Raw genomic sequence first — 19471 nt, 5'->3', positions numbered from 1 at the left:
TTGTACTACAGCCTTGAGAGCCAAAGTTATATTTTAAGTTTTAATGACTATGCCTAGGAGAGCCATGAAACAAAAATGCCTCTGATCTGCAAGCACCTAACCCAAGGACTGATAGTTCCTGAAATGCTGGAGGTTATTGTTTACGGGAGATAACAAGCCACATGTTTTTCATTCCCCTAAACAAGTTTCCATCTCCACTGATGTGCTTGATCACATGTGGACGGGAGGTCCACAGGCTAGAGGTACATCAAGACATATGTTTGCACCTGATTGGACATGATGGTAAATGCAATGAATTATGGATTTTCCTTCTTATGCAGCTGCAAAATGATTCCGGGTATGGACCTGGCCATAATTAAAACTTGCTTCAAATTTGGCTTTAAACTTCTCTATCTCTCGATTGCTGGGATTAACACAGCACTGGGTTTCCCACCATTTTACATACAGCAGAATAATCTTAAATTCAGATTACTCACTAACTTGCTCAAGAGAAAACAAAAACAAGCAACAAACTCTTAAACCTTTGCATATTGTCACTGGTCCTTGCTCATCACATACCTTTTCCAGGGGTGTTCTGGATGTAACAACAAAGCAAAGTTTATGCAAACGTAATTCAAAGAGGGGGCCTATTTCATCCTAAGCAGGTAACAGAACTTGGAAGCTACAGTCTCAGGGTTCTGGCTTTACAGTCATGAAGGATACAGGAGTAAAAGGGTTCTGAATGGAGGCCCAGGGAGGTCATTGATTGAAGGTGTGAAAGTGAAGCCTGGATTGTGTTAGAGACTCCAAAATGTTGGCGGTGTCAGAGCTAGGGATATCTGCCAGGAGAGTTGCACACAGGGAGGAGAGAGAGAGAGGAGAGAGAGAGAGGAGAGAGAGGAGAGAGAAGAGAGGAGAAAGAGAGGAGAAAGAAGAGGGGAGAGAGAGGGGAGAGAGGGGGAGGAGAGAGGAGAGACCAACAGCGAGAGAGAGAGAGAGAGAGAGAGAGAGAGAGAGAGAGAGAGAGAGAGAGAGACAGAGAGAGAGAGAGGGAGAGAGAAGTGTGCTGCAGTCAGCAAAGCTGGAAGGGCAGAGCCATCTAAGCCATTGACATCAGACATGCAGCTACAGGATTTGCAGTTTGCTGGCTGAGTTTCAGCCTTGCTTTGGTCCAGTATTTCCTCACTAGGCCACCCGCCCTCCCTTTTGAAAAGGTAACACATATTCTGTGTTACTCTATGTTGGAAGTATGTAATTTGCTTTTTTATTTTATAGGGTGTTACAATTAAGAGATTGCTTTGAGTCTCTGAAGAGACTTTTGAAAAAGTCAAGACTGAAAGACTATGGGGGACTTTGGAAGTTGTACTAAATACATTTTGTATTGATATAGCTGCAAGCCTGTGGGGGCCAGGGGGTGGGATGTGGTGATGAGAGTGAGAAGGGCCCCCATAGGCTCAGATATTTGGAGTTTGGGCTCTAGTTGGTGGAACTGCTTGGGAAGGATTTGGAGATGGCCTTGTTGAAGGTGTGTAACTAGGGGATGGATTTTCAGTCTTAAAATCCCATGCCATTCCAAATTGAGCTCTCTGCCTTGTGGTTATTTCTAGATGTAAAGTCTCAGATGATGCTCCCAGTGATGGTCATGGACTCTAACACTCTGCAACTATAAGCCCCAAATTAAATATTTTCTTTTGTAAGTTGCCTTGGTCATAGTGTTTTGTTATGGCAACAGAAAGGTGAGTGAGACAACCACCAGGCCTGGGAAGTCCCCCCCTCCCATAATGGTTGTATCATTTAACATTTTCATCAACAGCACACTCTAAGGTCTCAAATCTCTTGTAACATAGTTATATCCTGTTTTAAACACATTCAACCAATATATGCATTTTTATTGGTATCTGATCCATTTACAGTTAAGTCACCGTAGCAAGGATGGATGTATAAATTTGACGTTTGTCAATTATAGTAGTTTTTCTCTTTACTGCCTTCTTTTGTGCTGTTTCCTTTTGTGTGTATGGAATGTGTTGATCCCCTTATCATTTTCCATTGGTATTGTCATTATTTTCTTTGTAATTATCATTGCAGTTTCATAAATACCGTAAAGTTATAGCAATCTACTTTGAATAACTTCAACCACAAATAATCTTATTCCTGTACACCTCTGCACTTAAATGTTTTGCTACAAATTATCTTCATTACAAATACATTAAGATGGCCTTATAATTACTTTAAAATTCTTTGCCTCATTTACCAATGACTTGCATGTTTATGACACAAGATTCTATATTTACCTGTACACTTACCTATATTGAGTTCAGTATTTTAATGTGGTTTTGTGTTGTTATGACTCCTTTGCTTTAAGAACTCTGTAGTCGAAAGTTTCTCCGCTCCTGCCTGGTCCCACAGTCTCACAACTGCTTATAAAATAATCACTCAGAGGCTTAATATCAATTACAAACTATGACCTATGGCTTCTTGCCTCTAGCTCGTATAACTTGACTCATTACTATTAATCTATGTATTGCCACTTGTTCTGTGGCTTTACCTGTGTCTCATTACATGTTGTTCCTTGGACGGCAGGTTGACATCTCTTTGACTCCACCTTTCTTCCCTCTGTATCTCTTGCTTGGATTTCCCACCTGCCCTCAAGCTGCCTTGCCATAGGCCAAAGCAGCTTCACTTATTATCCAATAGGAGCCACATACATTCACAGCATAAAGATATCCCACAGCAGAACTCTTCTGAACTCTGTTGAGCATTCCTTGGAGGATAGGTTTTGTAGTGATATACTTTTACCTTTTATCTGGGGAAATTTTAATTTCAAATTCATTTTTGAAGAACAGTTTCCCATTGAGAAACCTGATTATCTAATAGCAGGTGCCTTGTACATAACGATGTGTTTTCTTTTATTTTTTCAAGACAGGGTTTCTCTATGTGGCCTTGAATTCAGAGACCATCCTGTCTCTGCCTCCCCAGTGCTGTGAGTTAAGGTGTGAACCACCATGCCTGGCTACAATGGTTTATTTTTCTTATCATCATTTTAGTGACAGAGTGTTATGTCATGCAGGCTGGGCTCCCTACTTGCTACGTGACAGAGAATAACCTCATGTGCCACCATGCTCAGTTTATAAGGTTCTAGGGACTGAACTCAGCCTCTGCATTCGAGGTAATCATTCTGCCAACTGATTTCATCATCTCTTTGTATCCTTTATTATGGCACGTTTTGGTGTTGGTGTTTTTAGTTTTTTTTTGTTTGTTTTTAGTTGGGAGTTATTTGAACTTCCTACATTCCCATATACACTGTTACCCTAAGATTACGGGGAGTTAGTCAACACTACTGAATCACTGAGTTACTCAGTTAAACAAATCTGTTAGATGCTGTGATGGATAGCAAACTTGGAACACTTCTGACTTCTCTATCATCTGACGCCACACACCAGGTTTGATGGCACATCTATGATTCCAGCACTCAGCAACCTAAGACAGGAGGGCTGTCATGAATTTAAGGCCAGTTTGGGCATCACATTGAATTCTAGAATAACCTGGGTTAAAGAGAGTCCTTCTCTCAAAAACAAAACAAAAGTTATTTACAGCCAATCATTTCTGTTCTTTCCTCAATAGCTGGGCATGGTATATGCCTGGAATGCTGGTCCTTGGGAGGCTGAGGGAGGACTGCAGGGAGTTCCACACGAGCCACGGCTACACAGCAAGATGGTTAGAAAGAACCAAAATAAATCATGTTTTGAAGTGATGCAACTGCCAGTGTCAACATTTTATAGTGGTATAATGTAAGGGGCCTTGAAAAAAAACCTAAGTTAAGCAACAGTACCAAAAGGAACTGTCTATACTCATAGGACAACCAAAAAGTGCAGGTATGCTAAAACTGACGTTTCTAAGATTCAAAATAGGTAAAATTCTTAAACATCTCATTCAAAAAAGTTCTGTCTAGGCTTCCCCTTTCTGCTCCACAACCTGGACACTTTCTCAAGGTAGTAATTTAGGGGTAACTGTAGGCTATCCGTTCTCCTCCCTCCCCTTAGGAGCACTCTTCTTCACAGACCTATGGACAGTACTGTAAATCATTATTTTATATTTTGCCTGATTTTAGCCATTTTTCAGAAGGATGAATTGGTTGTGTCTAGAAAATGAAACGACAAAAACTTACCATGAAATAAACATGGAGAAAACAAAACAAAAAGCCCCAAACAGGAGCAAAGATGAATTATCCTTAAGGCAGTGAAGTCTGGTATCCCCAGACGGTAAGTACAGTAGCTCCCAAGAATTTACTACAGGTATAAATTCCCGGGCCTCTTGCAGGTGACTGACAAAGCTTGAGGAGAAATGCTGGTATAAAATATTAAGATGCATGCAGGTTTTACATGACACGTAAGAGCAGGTAATACAGTAAGTAATTTATGGAACACACACAGGTGTTCACATAAACTTTACTTTTCTAGAACAATATACGGCAGGTGCCACAAAGTTCTGTACATACAGGTACCTGATACATGTAAAGTTTACATGCGGAGAGTAAGAAAAACAGGCTTTGGGCTGGAGAGACGGTTCAGAGGTTAGGAGCACTGGGCGCTCTTCCACAAGGCCTGGGTTCAATTCCCAGCATTTACATGGCGGCTCACAATCATCTCTAACTCTAATGCCAGTAGTTCCAATGCCCTATTTTGTCTCCATGGTCTCTGCACACATGTGGCACATAGGCATATGTGTAGAAAAAACACCTACACATAAAATGTTTCAAAAGTAGTCTTGTATAGTTGATGCAGAGAGACCATGTAGATGGATCTCTACCTGACACAACATTTAATGATAAATGCAAGATAAACTAAGGGTTTAAACGGTAAAGAAAAATCTACACCGCTAACAGAAGTAGATATGGAAGAAGAGCTTTGTGACTCAGGAACAAAAGGTTTTGTTTGTTAGGTTTTTTTTTTTTTCTTTTGGTTTTCTTTTTGTTTTTTAAGACAAGGTTTCTCTGTAGCTTTGGAGCCTGTCCTGGAACTCTCTCTGCAGACCAGGCTGGCCTCGAATTCACAGAGATCCACCTAACTCTGCCTCTCAAGTACTGCGTCTAACTCTGCCTCTCAAGTACTGGGATTAAAAGTGTGTGCCACCACCACCTGGCTGCATGAAGATTTTATTAAGACTAATGAAGCAAAAATAAGATTTGATCATATTGTCAAAAACTTTAAAAACAAAAAAACCAAGATACTATCAATAATGGTGACCATATTATGGACTGGGAGAAGTTTGTAATACCTAAAATAATAAGAAATTCAGGCATCAAGATACAAGCCTGTAATACCAACACTAGGCAAGCTGAAGCAGGAAGATTCAGAGCTCTAGCTACATATTGAGTTTGAAGACTTCCTGGGCTACACAGCAAAACTCTGTCTCAGGTGTTCCTATGCCAAAATTTAAGAAATCAGTATTTACAATCTGTAAGAAACTCCTGCAATTTCATCTTTAAAACTTCAGAGGTAGAAAAGCGGAAAAAAAAATGGCCAAAAAGAGTAAGACGTTTCCAAAATGTTAAACCTTAATGGGCACTATGATGGGCAAATCCCTATTGCCAACTTGGCTGGTCTTAGCATGACCTCGAGGTGTGTCTTTGAGGGTTTAACTAGGGAAGGAAGACACAATCCTGGGGGTGGGGGTGACCAGCCCACAGGTCAGGCTAAGAATTTCTGCCATGACGGACTGTAATGCACTCAAATATGGAGCCAAAATAAGCCCTTAGGTTGACTGTGTTATGCTGTGGGATGTCTTTCTGTAAGCTGTGAATATATGTTGCTCCCACTGGTTAACAAACAAAGCTGCATTGGCCTATGGCAGGGCAGAATGGAGCCAGGCTGGAAATCCAAGAGGGACAGTGAGAGAAGAAAGGTGAAGTCGGGGGAGATGTGAGCCTGCCACTCAAGGAGCAACAGGATGTCAGAAGACTGGTAACACAACGGTCACGTGGCAACACACTGATTTATAGACATGGGTTCAGATGAAAGAGCTAGCTAGCAAGAAGCTGAAGCCACAGGCTTCAGTTTGTAGTCAATATAAGTCTCTGAGTGATTTTTTTTTTCAGAGTGATTATTTTACAAGCACCTGTGGGACCGTGGGTGGGAGAGATTCGTCCGGACTGCTGGGCAAGGCAGGAGTGGAGAAATTTCTATTATAACAATGAGTGTTACAACCAGGAGAAGGTAACTACTAAGGCCCCTAGTACTGACACTTTCTAAATACTCGAGTAAGCAGAGGAACCAAGTTTAAACAAACACCAGAATACAATGTTCTGTGTGTACATGTTTATGTATGTAAGTGTGCATGCACATATGTGTATAGGCTGGAGGCTGATATGGGGTATCTTATCATTAGCTCTTTATCTTACATTTATTTTTTTGTTGTTTGAGACAGGGTCTCTCACCAAACCTGAAGTTCAGATTCTGCTAGATTTGCTGGTCAGGGTGCTTTGCTGTGGGAAGTTCTGTATGGCAAATGTATTGCTAATTAGTCGATAAATAAAACACTGATTGGCCATTGGCTAGGCAGGAAGTGTAGGCGGGACAAGGAGGAGAATAAAGCTGGGAAGTGGAAGGCTGAGTCAGAGAGACACTGCCAGCTGCCACAATGACAAACAGCTTGTGAAGATGCCGGTAAGCCACGAGTCACGTGGCAAGGTATAGATTTATAGAAGTGGATTAATTTAAGCTATAAGAACAGTTAGTAAGAAGCCTGCCACGGCCATACAGTTTGAAAGCAACATAAGTCTCTGTGTTTACTTGGTCGGGTCTGAGCGGCTGTGGGACTGGCAGGTGAGAGAGATTTGTCCTGACTGTGGGCCAGGCAGGAAAACTCTAGCTACAGTGCTTCATGGAGCTGCCTGTCTGTCTCCAGAGCGTTGGAATTACAGGTACATACTGCCATGCTTGGGCTTTCTATGTGGGTCCCAGAGCTCCACACTTAGGCTCTCGTGCTCATATGGAAAGCACCTTCCAGACCGAGTGACTTATGAAGAAGCCCTCCGTGATCATCCTGACTGGTACACTTCTCTACTAACTGGGGTACCACATTTCAACAGTTACCACAAACAAGATGGTTCTGGTTTTGAAAACCTATTGCACAGGAGTGACCAAAGTCAGTTCTGAGCATGGTCATCACTACAATTTTGTAAACAATATAAAGCTACAAATGGCTTCTGCATTTCTTCAAAAGATACAGGTTATTATTCAAACTCTATAATTCTGTTATCATAACAAAATTCTCACAAAGAGTCATTTTAAGCCCCATCTACCCCCCATATCTGCAAGAAAACTTTGGATATTAGTTTTAAGTGCAAAATTTTACTATTTAAAATTTTTTTACTCTATGTTATATGCTATTCCAAACTTTGGAAATGAACTTTCTTACTCAACTTTCAAGAATACTCCCAAATTAAAAGAAACCACAGTGGAATAAAATGATAGTGCATATAACATCTGTTGTACTCATATTTCAATGGAATATGAAGAGTATATTACTGAAGAAGCCCTGATTCTGTGAAGCCTAATTCCTTTTGCAAAATTAAAATCAACAATTCTGGATCAAGGTAAGATCATTGAGAACTGTGCAATTCTATCTACTCTAATTATTCCTAATTAAAAGTGTGAAGATGTGAAGTCACTAAAGGGAGAGTGGGACTATTTTACAATGCCGACCTAAAGCAGGAAGAAAGGGAACACCAAGACTTCGATTAAAGAAGCTCTTTGTCATTCTTTGTTTTAGAGATTACAACACATACAAGTGAAGTTTATCAAAATACAGCACATTTCTTCTACTATATTCATAAAAATCAATTCCTATGTAAATAGTACTGAAAAAATCAACTAAAATGAGTTACAATTTACAAAGAGTTGTTAAAGGGTTTCAATCAAAATTATTAAAACTATACAGTACAATACCCAATTGATAACAGCTTGAAAGAAGTGCAATATTTGAGTTCAAATATTTTTAAAAGTGCTGACTATTCTGACTAGAAATGGAAATGTTTCCAACTCATTTTGTAAAAATAATGCAAGTGGTGTTTCAGCTAGTCCTGTAAGAATCTCAACTAAGTCAAAGTTGAAGAAAAAAGCATGTCACATTAAAAATACCCAAATTATGCATCTCAGAAATTAAAAAATGAATTTGAGAACTGAATATTGCTCTAATAAAAGTTTTCAGACTAGCCTCAACTAAAAACAGTTGCTGGTCTCCTATGGCACTTTCCTCTGGTCCAAATAACCATGAATTACTTTTTACCCCTGCATGTCATTCAAATTTCATTTGATTACATCAAACAAAGCAAATAAAATTAATGGTTTGGATAAACAAATTAATAACCTCTATCATCAAATACTTGTTACAGTAACTAGGAACAAAGGCAATTGGTGGTGGACCACTATTACACTGATCTGAAGTGTGGAGTTCACATTCCCTGTTATCTGTAGGAACAGCCCTTTATTTGAAAACTTGACACACTGGTAGGCCTCGCGGACCATCCCTCTGCTCTACAACGCCCACAGCAGTTCTCCATCACTGTACCAATCTCACAGACTCGCTTTGGTTTCCTAGCTCCATGCGCACTCCACATTTCCTTTCACTTTACCAAGGCAGTGCCAGGCCAAACAAAATCAAGAGGCTTTCCTAAGCCTTCTGACACTTTGTATTACAGCCAACAGACATAATCTTAAAACTGGCCTTTTAGTTTCATTTGCTTCTCAAAACAAAAATTATAAATTAGGTTATGATGGAATACTAAGTATAAAAATTAGATTGCAAGTACCACCATTTGCTAAAGAAAAAATATCAGGGAACTTCCTAGAATGAGAAATGCATGGACATGCATCTACATTAGAGTTAAAAACTTCAGTAACTAGAAAAATTAAAAATTGAATCACCAGTAGCAAATGTATAGTCAACAGCTATGACAAGAATTGATCTTGTAGAGCTCATAAAATGCAATTATTGTCCTTTAAAAAGACATTATGTATTTTATTGCATTATTCTATTAATAAAAATACATTATCAGATAACTTTTTTTTCACTGTTAGCCTCAGATTTTTATAGGAAATAATGTTTTAATCTGGCCTCGGAAAGTGAACCCACCAGCACCAACTTCATCTAGCCACTCTTCAATATGCACATAGCAAAAGCCAACACTTCAAATCTCTTACCCACATGGAGAAAAGTAGTTCGGCAGAAAAAACATTAATACCAGTTGGATAAAAACAAGGGCACAAAAGCTGTGAGACAGACAGCTCTGCCATCTGTCTCTGGGCTACAATCAAGGCAACTATTGCCTTGCATACAGTCAGTCATGTGTATGAAATCCAAAAATAAACCTACAATCTATACAAAAACAACAGAACTTTGTTTTTGTAGCCTTGATTTGCTAAGTTTAAAAACCTAACAACAAATTCAACAGTCTCTTTTATCTTCTGTACAGTGGTTCTTCCCTCTAACCACAAGCTCCATTATTTCAGTAATGTACAAGTTCCAAGCCAACCGTCTGAGTTCTTTATATATAAAAATAGGCAAAATAGTCATTTTCCCCTCCAAGTGTCTTCCAATAAATCTTGCTATTTCCCACCCACCCCCCTTTTTTTTGTCTATAGTGCTTATGAAGAAACTTCTCGTACAATGATGAGTTCTACTGTATTCTGGAAAGTTTTTAACAAGGACACGGCTTGTCCATGTTCAATGTTGATAAAACTGTAGCCATTAGCCTAGAAGAAAGAGAAAACAACTTTTAGGAAAAATCTTAGAAATATATTTGCATTTCTAGTTGTAAATTTCTGACAGCCAGTTCACAACCTGTCAAAAGAAGAACCAGTCTAGCAATTTAAAACAACACACTGGCTGAGGAGATGGCTTGGAGAGTAAGTCCATTTGACTCCACGTTGGAAGCCCTGAGTTTGATTCTGAAGGAGAAATCAGGAGAAAACTGACCCCTTCAAGTTGTTTTCTAATCTCTAAACTCATGAAATGCAGCATATGTGTGCCCACACATACATAAAATTAAAAGCACATACAAACTAATGGTCCTACATTCCACACTTATGGAAATAAAATCTCTACAGAAATGACCCAGGAACTTGTATTTTGTTCATGTTATCAGATCATTCTTTTTAAAATTTTATTTTATTAAAGTTATGTGTATGGATGCTTTGCCTGCATGTATGTCTGTGCCTGGTACCGAAGAGGGTGTTGGATGTCCTGGAACTAGTTACACATTGGTTCTGGGAACCCACCTAGATCCTCTGGAAGAATAGCCAACTACTCTTAATCACTGAGCCATCTCTTCAAATCCTCAGATAATACTAACATAGTGGTCCATGGTTGGGAAGCCTTGTCAAGACAGGATCCATAGGGTGTTGTATGTATGGGTTAAGGTATGCCCAGGTTTACCAAACTGCAAGAGTAACTGAAGGCAATGTCTAGACTTCTCATTCATTGGAGCCATTAGTTCAAGACCAGCATACAGGTTATATAAAGGCTAGCTAGCTTTTATTGAGTTCTTACTCTGTACCAGACAGACATACATGTCAAAGTGCTTCCTATGAATTAAATCCTTTCATTCTTAAAGAGAACACTATAGACTAAAGAAAATACTATAGATTCTTTCATCTTATTTCAGAGGATTGAAAACCCAGGAATGTCTGGACAGGAAGAGTAACTCCATCACAAAACTGAAAGCAGATTCCCTGCTATTCAGAAAAATATGTGTGTGAATGTGGGGAGGTATTTATGGAGGGAAAATAATGTTGTGGAATATTTGTTTAACTAGGCAAACGTGTTACATTTATTTATGTTGCATTTGTTCAACTATGTAAAGATGTGTTGCTGATTCACCTTGCCTGCCTAAGGCACCTGATTGGTCTAATAAAAAGCTGAACAGCCAATAGCTAAGCAGTAGAGGGAAGGCAGGGCTAGCGGGCAAAGAGACTAAGTAGGAGGAGGAATCTAGGCTCCAGGGAGGAGAGAAAACAAGGGGAAAAAAAAGGGAGAGGCCTGGGACCATCCAGACATGCAGAATTAAAGAATGGTAAAAAGTCCTGAGGCAAAATATAGATGAAGAGAGAAACAGGTTAACTTAAGTTATAAGAACTAGCAAGAAACAAGAGTAAGCTAAGGATGATCATTCATAACTAATAAGTTTCCACTGTGTCATGATTTAGGAGCTGGTTGGTGGCCTAAAAGAAAGCTTGTTACAAAATACAAGAAAATGGATACTAAAGAGAGTGTGGCAAAGTGTGATCACGTCTGTTACATAGTTCCTGTGAGTTAAAAATGGTATCATCATGAATTTGCATGTCATCCTTTCAGTTACTCCAATTCTAGTGTATGTACTGCTGAAGCAGGCACTGGTTAACGTTAAAAATGGTTGGACGAGGATTCCACCTGAGGTGGCCTGTACTTCTGGCTACTAAACTCTAATGTCTCTATCATTTTTGGTTTGAAGGTTACTTCTCATTGTTATCTGAACTAACGATAGTTAAAATAGGAGAGAGGAAGTAGACTATCCTTGTGCACTAAGAGAATGCCACACTGCATGTACTTAGGTAAAATAAGTTACTGAAGTAACATAGGAAAGGACTGAAAATGCAAAAACAGTTTCTCAGATTTTGAAATTTTACTATTTGATATAATGACAACTCACTTCCAATCCAAGTAAGTCCTCTAAATTAGTAAAAATTAACATTTCTAAACTTAAAGTGATCTGTCAAACATATAAGCATGATTTTTCAAAGTGTAAAGTAGAAATATCTAAAACATTAGAAAGTAAATAAAATTATTATAAAATGAAAGAAAATAATGAAAAGGTTAACTTTATTACCTGAATAATTTTATCACCTGGCTGTAGTAATTTTGATGCTGGTCCTTCAGGCTGTACCCTTGTTACAAATATACCCTTTAATGACAATCACAAAAAATAATTATTGAAGGCCAAACTACAAACTGAAAGCATGACTCAGGAACAAGGGAACCTTTCTCAATACCATGCAATACTTGACCATAGTGAAAGCTGTCTCCTGACTTTTCAGAGTACCTAACAGGTCAACATCATTTCTGCCTCTAGGAATCCTGACTTTAGCAATGCAATGAAATCACTTCTATGGACTTTTGGAGAAGCAGTACCAAAACTAAAAATCACTTGGTAATATCATCAATATTCACATTTTTGGTTAAATTCTTTCCTTCAAACAATGTGAAACAAGCAAATTTCAAAAAACAAAGATAAAGAAAAGAAATGAAAGACACAGATTTACATGAGATTTTCACCTAATAAGTATGGGATTAATGAATGAGACCTTATGAATGTTCAAGGACATTTAAAAAAAAAAAACTTACATCATCATCAGGTCTGAAAGGGTTTCCTCTACCCCCGACACCTCCTGATATGCTGAATCCAAGTTCTGGATCCTTTTCTACTCTTACTCGAATCTGATTTAATATGAAAATAAAGGAAATATCACTATACCAGAAAACTGTATACAATAATACCCACATCTAAACACTGGTGAGTTAAGTTCAAGCAGAATATGCACGGACTTATCAAAACCACACGTTCCGGCAGATGAGGGACACGACAGCACAGAACATCACTACTACTGTTAATGCGTTAGTGAGTTAGAGGCGCGGTGGGGTTACAGAGTGCGGCTCCTAACTTCACTGATGACTTCAGTCAACCACCTGACATTGGCTCTCTTTTACTTTTTAGCCAGCACGAATTTTAACAGCATAGTGCATACCTACAGAACATGTATGCATATTCCCATCAGTATTCACTCACAGACCGTTTAAATTACATGCTGTCTTTGCCTACTGTCTTGTGTCATAAGATACTTAACATTCAGAGCTGGTTTTAGGAAATCTACTCTTGATTCCTTCTATCTGTTCATATGCTTCAAGGGAATTAGGATTTTAAGATTAGATCAACTAACATAACAGCAGTTTTTATAAACTACTATAAATAAGAGATGCAGAAACATTTTCTTTTCTTGAGACAGGGTTTCATCATGTAGCCCTGGCTGGCCTGGAATCTGCTGTGTAGACCAGGTGCACTTGAACTCACAGAGATCCTCCTGCCTCTGGCTCCTAAGTGCAGGTTTGTTTGTTTACACAGGGTCTCACTAAACAGCTAGGCTAGCCTGGATTATCTGACCCATCCAAGCTGGCCTTGAATACACTATCCGCCAGTCTCAGCCTTCAAGGTGCTGGTATAGCAGGTTATAGAAGCTAAATTTCTGTTACAGGATGTTCCTGTTTACCACAGGCTCAGTCAAAACAAAATGTGATCAATATCAAGGGTTTCAATGTTATCACTTCATAAGTAAACCACTAAGGCATATGAAATTATGACGTATACAACTTGAAGATTAAACCCTCAACATGGTCTGGAGACTATAGGTGAATTTCCAAATCTGAAAGCTGAGACTGTGCTGTAAGAATAGGACCATTTCAGTTTAATGGTCTACTAGTAATAATATTAGAAGAAAAACTACCGGAGCACCATCAATCCATTTTGGACAAGCAGCTGCCTTAGAATTATTAAAAAAAACAAAAACAAAAACAACACCCCAACACTAAATCCTATGTTGCATGATCATAAAGCCAAGTTAAAAACTACAAAGTTTAACATTTCAGAAAACTAAACATTATAAACTTAAAACAAAATGGTAAAAACTACTGTTAAAATTCTATATGGATATATTGCTATTAACCTGTAAGAATATATGGAAAGTTTAATTTCATATTTCAAACAGTCTTGATAATTCTTACCTCTTGCTTTGCCAGCTCATGGCCTTGTCTAGGAGAACAATGGGGATGTGTATATGGAGGCTGGTGGGCCACTTTCAGCATCAAATAATCAATGAGTTGTTCTCTAGAGGGATGCCTTGCCACAGATGCCTGAGGGGGATGATGTATTTGACTATAATTTGCCTGAGGCCTGAGAGGCTGGCCCATCTGTCCATTACTCAAAGGCATCTAAGAAAAACATGAGTTATCTTTAAAATGACCAGTAATAATGTCTTATTACAAGTACTTGGATATTCTTGGAGCAATACAAATGCACTAGTTTTAACATTATACACCATTAAATATACTGAGTTATTCACTATATTCTTCTAATTTTAATCCTTCCAAAAGAAACAAAGTTATTATGCCTTAATTCTAAACTTGCTTGAATGTTTACTGATTGAATCTATCAGCAAACTTTTAAATGAAGGTCTAATCTATGTTTTAAATTAATTGCTTTTCTGTTAGGTATAAAATCTACTGTTACACTTACCAATGTTAAAGTAGGAAACAAGTATATTGAAAAACTTTTAACTATTGATATACATAAAACAAATTTTATATACTAAAAAAAATTAAACTTAAGTTAGCCTATTAGAAGGGCATCCTTTTCTCATACCAAATCATAACATACATACACAAAGGTGTATGTAATTATGCTTTTCCTCGAGAAAAAAAACTAATTGAGGAGTATTATTGTTTCTTAATTTGACTATATTTTCTAACTTTATTTCTTCCTTTACAGAAGTAACAAGTCAATTCAGCTATCTACACAGACATTAAGTGATTTATTCTTAATGCATGTGTGCATTATCAGTAATTTTCAAGCTTTTTAAATATTAATTCTATGGAATATTAAAAACATAAGAGTTAAAACAGATGTTCTACTTTATTTCTCATTTAAAAAACCCACAATTTTTTTGAGATTATTAGTTTGCTGCTAACAAACTATCTTTAACACCCCCCACCATGTATTAAGAAACTGAACCTGAATTTTAGACTTAGGATTACATTTGTAGTGAACAGCTTCTGTAAAGCTGATTCTAGATTCTTCTATAAAGAATCTAGCTAAAAAGAGCCAAAATTCATATTGTAAATGTTCAAATGTAAAAAAACTTTAACACAGAAGAGGAAATAAATGTTTCCGTTATTCAATCATTTAAGAGGATATAAATGCTTCCATTATTCAATCATTTAAATTTCCTTGTTGGGTAACAGAAAAGAATTTCTGTCCACAAGTCAATTAGTAGAAAACCAAAATTTCCTTAAAAAATTATACAAAAATAGAAGTTTGGCAAAAGTTCCAGAACTGTAAGCTGTGAACTTGCATTTTGCTAAAGACAAAAAAAGGTTTGGTGTTTAGGATGAAACCCATCCTCTAAAAAGCAGGGGCATGGATGCCAGGCCGTGAGTGAAGGTCAGACAACACCTTGCGGGGCTCTGTTCTCTCGCCACCGTGCAGGCTCTAGAGACTGGCCTCATGCCAGACTCCACTGAGTCATCTTTCTCGCTTCACCCTCCCTGACCTCGTAGCCCGCACTGGCCTCAAACTCTTGATCTTCCAGCAGTGGGTTTCAAGTGCCAGGACACAGACATGCCACTACACTGAACCTAGCCTATGCTTTTTTGTTTGTTTTTTTTGAGACAGCGTTTCTCTGTGTTATAGCCTTGGCTGTCCTGGAACTTGCTCTGTAGACCAGGCTGGCCTCAAACTCACAGAGATCCACCTGCCTCTGCCTCCTGACTGCTGGCATTAAAGGCGTGAGCCTATCCTATTCTTAAAAGGGGCTGACACCTGATATTTGGTTTTGTTTAAATCAGTATTAAACATAGAAATATATTAAGCTATGTTTAGCAGTGCCTCATGAAATAAAAAAAAAAGCGTTAAGAACTAAGCTGTAAGGTGCATGTTAAAAAGAAAAAGAAATTGAGAGATAGCTTTGAATTAAAAGGCAAGGGATAAAATAAATAAGCATGTATGAGCTTATATAACAGATGGCTGGATGTCTACCCTCAAAAGCAACTTAAGAGTTGTAGATAATTAAACATAACTCTAATTATTTTACCTGGTACACTAGAGGAATGTAATTGGTTAAAACAAAAATAGCTGGGAGAGAATAAGAATCACCTCTGACACTGCCACAAATAATCTATCTGTAATTTTTTCCTACAAAATACTAAAAAACACAATGATCACTTCTTCTACTATATACAAAAAGGTCTTTCAAGATGATTGCTAACTCTATCTAAAGATTTTCAAATATTTTTAATTAGCAGTAAAATATTCTAGAATGCACAATTTAAGACAAAGTCATTGTCTAACTCTCCAAATAGGTTTATTATCAAGAATGCCAAAAAGTCCTTGATTCAAATGCTAAAATAAGCAGGTGGAACTACAGCAAGCAACGTAACTATAAATTGATTCTCTAGTGTGAAAAATCATGGAATAAACTGAGAAACAGCAGAGTCAAATTTTATCTTGTATTTATGAATCATTTAAAAATAATCCTACATAATCAAAGCAAGAAAGGCCGTATAAAAGTATTTTCAAAGTACATACGCGAATTCGAATTCAAACCCTGCAAAGCACAGTAAGGTCAAGGACACTGCTCTGTTATCTGCTGTGAGCACCTACTTTCATCAAGCTGTCTGGAAGGTCTCTGTGACTAAGTGCACCTGATGAGTAGGTCTGTTCTCCTGAAATCAATCTATCATCTTGGCAAGAATCTCCTGGACTGGATGTCTGAGGATGCTTCAAATGAGGAAGGAAAAAAAGTAAACAAATAATATACTTTAAGACGTGAAACAAAAAACGATGATGATGCATGAAAGAAGATTAAGAAAGAAATACTGCTAGATTACAGAATAAGGAAGACTCAAGTCAGACACTGTAATCACTGCCATCAGTTCCTTTAGCTTCCTTGAAAGGTACCTGGCAAGACATTTGTTCCTGTAATGTGTAAAAAACTTAAAAGACAGACATTGTTAACCTTTATAATACATGCCATTTTATGTTCTTTCATTTTAGTTGCACTTATACTCATAACTTAATATTTTTAGTCAGTAAGTGTAGCCAGTGGTTAAAGCTAATTCTCTCCAATTTTAAGAGCAACAAATATATTATTGTTAAGCACTAAAGAAAGTGTTTTTGGTTAAAAGAAAATGAATTGGTATTGATTTGATCTCATGATACTACTCAGAACTCCTCTTAATTACAATAATGTGCAAAACCAATAAACCTACTGTATAAAACTTGCTGTGCCATAATTCTGTCACATTAACACTGGCTCAATATTTTAAAGGCACTGTTTTAAAGAAATGCTTTAAAATTAACTAATTCATATCTCCATATGCTAAATATTTGCTCATTACAGTTTAACTTAATGATAACCTTAGAGGAAAAATGCTAAATGTCATTATCCTTGATTATTTATTATTATAAATATGATAGGAATAAAATATCTATATTCACATTAAATTAATTCTAAGCACACTTAATTTAGAAAATAAAGCATAGTATGTTTTACTGTTACTTTCAATCTTTCAAAACAGTATACACTTAGCAGCAAAGAAATACAAATTTTATACTAAATATAACTCAAAATATACTCCATTATAATATACCATGGAACACATACAATTTTGAGGATTTATAATTTAATCTTAAAAAATAATATTTGCAACAAACCTATCATGTCCAGTTAGTTGCTAGTTCAAAGTATGGCTTAGCATTTTTGGGGTGTGATTTGAACTAATTTTGTCTACTAACAGTATGTATTTCATTTTTCTTTTCTTGTGATATATATTTAGAATATATAATCATCAACATAGCTCAAAGCTAGAAACTTAAACTCAAGCCTGAATAGACAACTATGCTTATGCACTCTTTAAAAAAAGCAAGCATATCATGAATGAAAAACTAAAATTCAAAGTCTGTATAGACTTTAAATCTAAGAAAAATAAGGGCAAAATATTATTGTAAAACAAATCTGGGAAGAACAATTGTTCCAGATGACTATGAACGGCAAAGATTCCTGAGTTAATAAAGGCCACTCATGGTCTGCTGAAATGAAAGGCTGGCTCAGCAGTCATCAGCCTTTTCTTCATCTTTTACACTAAGAAACTCAATGGCTGCTGTTACTACATAGCAAAAAAAAAAAAAAACAAGTAATGGCAGATGGTGGAACACAGGGCAAGACCAGCTCAGAGCAGCCACAGCAAACTGAGTCCAGGAAACTGCTCCTGCTCTAGAATGTAACAGAGAAGAGCCAAGGAGGAAGGCAGAAGCTGTCTGAGAAACAAGTGAAGCGCCTAGAACAATCAAAGAGTCAAAATGGAAAGAAACTACAAGACGGAATAAAATAAGGCTGTAGAGAAGAAAGGTCTTTGAGGGCACAAGTGGACATTTATTTAGAGGCTGTACTACCACTGTAAGTCCTTAGTGAGCCACGACAGACTTGTGTTGTTCATTCGTGGCAGTCCTTATAACTTACTCTTAAACTTTCACTATATAATAAATCTTTTACCACTAACGACCATGATGAAATGTGTTTAATTAAGATTTGGATTTTTCGAGCCGGGCGGTGGTGGCGCACGCCTTTAATCCCAGCACTCGGGAGGCAGAGGCAGGCGGATCTCTGTGAGTTCGAGGCCAGCCTGGTCTACAGAGCGAGATCCAGGACAGCCAGGAGCTACACAGAGAAACCCTGTCTCAAAAACCAAAAAAAAAAAAAAAAAAAAAAAAAAAAGATTTGGATTTTTCCTTTCTGTGGAACTTTTACAACTTTTGCAGTCTCATATTTAGTTATGTTCAGTGAAATATGATTATACTTTGGTGCATATAGTGCTTTTTATTAGCTGGTTCTTAATTACTAGACTTACAAATAACCCCTGGCTAAATCATTAACTTATGACCAAAGACGTTGGAGACAGAAGCTGTAGAACTCAGCCATAAATAATCCAGAAAATACCAAGATTTCTAACTCACAGAACTTTTTCCCCTAGGAAGGTCGAAACACTTAAGACCTGAATTTTCTCAAGTGTGTGCTAAAAGTACTAGCCTACTGTCGGTACTCACTCGAAAAACGTGCCCACCAGAACCTCTTCCGTCTGCAACACTCAGGGCAAGGCTGCCCTGGCTGCCATGCAGATCCCTAGAGCTGCCATAGTGAGAACTGCTTACAGCAGCAAGAGTGGAGTTAAAGGACCTTGACAGCATACTCTGAGTAAAGAAAGGGAGGATTTACAGAAGATTAGTGTAGCATGCAAAACCCACAAGACATGTTATGTACACAGATTTATGTACAAGTAACCCCACCCATACCACGAACAAGTATCATGCAACACTGAATTCAGAGCCAGAAAGAAACTGATACATACATACAGCTATATAACAACACACATACACATAAAGAACATGTATAATCATAATGTTTAATCACATGCTTAAGAGCCAAAGAAGTACAAACATATAGTTGCTTTTATTAGACACTATCATTTCCTTTATGCCTAATATATGTCTGAAATAGAAACCAAGCACATACCCAGGTGTGTATTTATTTATATAAAGTATATAAGCAAATTTCTCACCATCAGATGAATTTACCAGCAACTAGTAATTCTAAGTCAAATGAATTTCTAAAGGATTTATTTAATTCTACATGAA

General features: G+C 37.5%; 1 protein-coding gene across 7 annotated transcripts in view; it reads right to left on the bottom strand.

Annotated features, from left to right (window-relative positions):
* Nucleotides 1-9420: 9420 nt before the first annotated feature.
* The window catches only part of Erbin (erbb2 interacting protein), a 108838-nt gene continuing 98787 nt past the window's right edge, over nt 9421-19471 (bottom strand). For 2 of the 7 annotated variants that reach the window (XM_059276169.1, XM_059276163.1), the window contains exons 22-27: nt 18884-19027; nt 16442-16558; nt 13789-13995; nt 12358-12450; nt 11843-11917; nt 9421-9731 (exon numbers count right to left, since the gene is read on the bottom strand). In XM_059276169.1, the coding sequence (XP_059132152.1) occupies nt 9624-9731; nt 11843-11917; nt 12358-12450; nt 13789-13995; nt 16442-16558; nt 18884-19027 (744 nt within the window). In that variant the 3' untranslated portion in view covers nt 9421-9623. The remainder of the gene's footprint in view (nt 9732-11842; nt 11918-12357; nt 12451-13788; nt 13996-16441; nt 16559-18883; nt 19028-19471) is intronic. The other 5 variants (XM_059276164.1, XM_059276165.1, XM_059276166.1 and 2 more) reach the window with 5 other exon arrangements.

The sequence above is a fragment of the Peromyscus eremicus genome, chromosome 11 (genome assembly GCF_949786415.1).
Source record: "Peromyscus eremicus chromosome 11, PerEre_H2_v1, whole genome shotgun sequence".
NCBI classification, from domain to species: domain Eukaryota; kingdom Metazoa; phylum Chordata; class Mammalia; order Rodentia; family Cricetidae; genus Peromyscus; species Peromyscus eremicus.
This window is presented reverse-complemented; position numbering and strand designations above follow the sequence as displayed.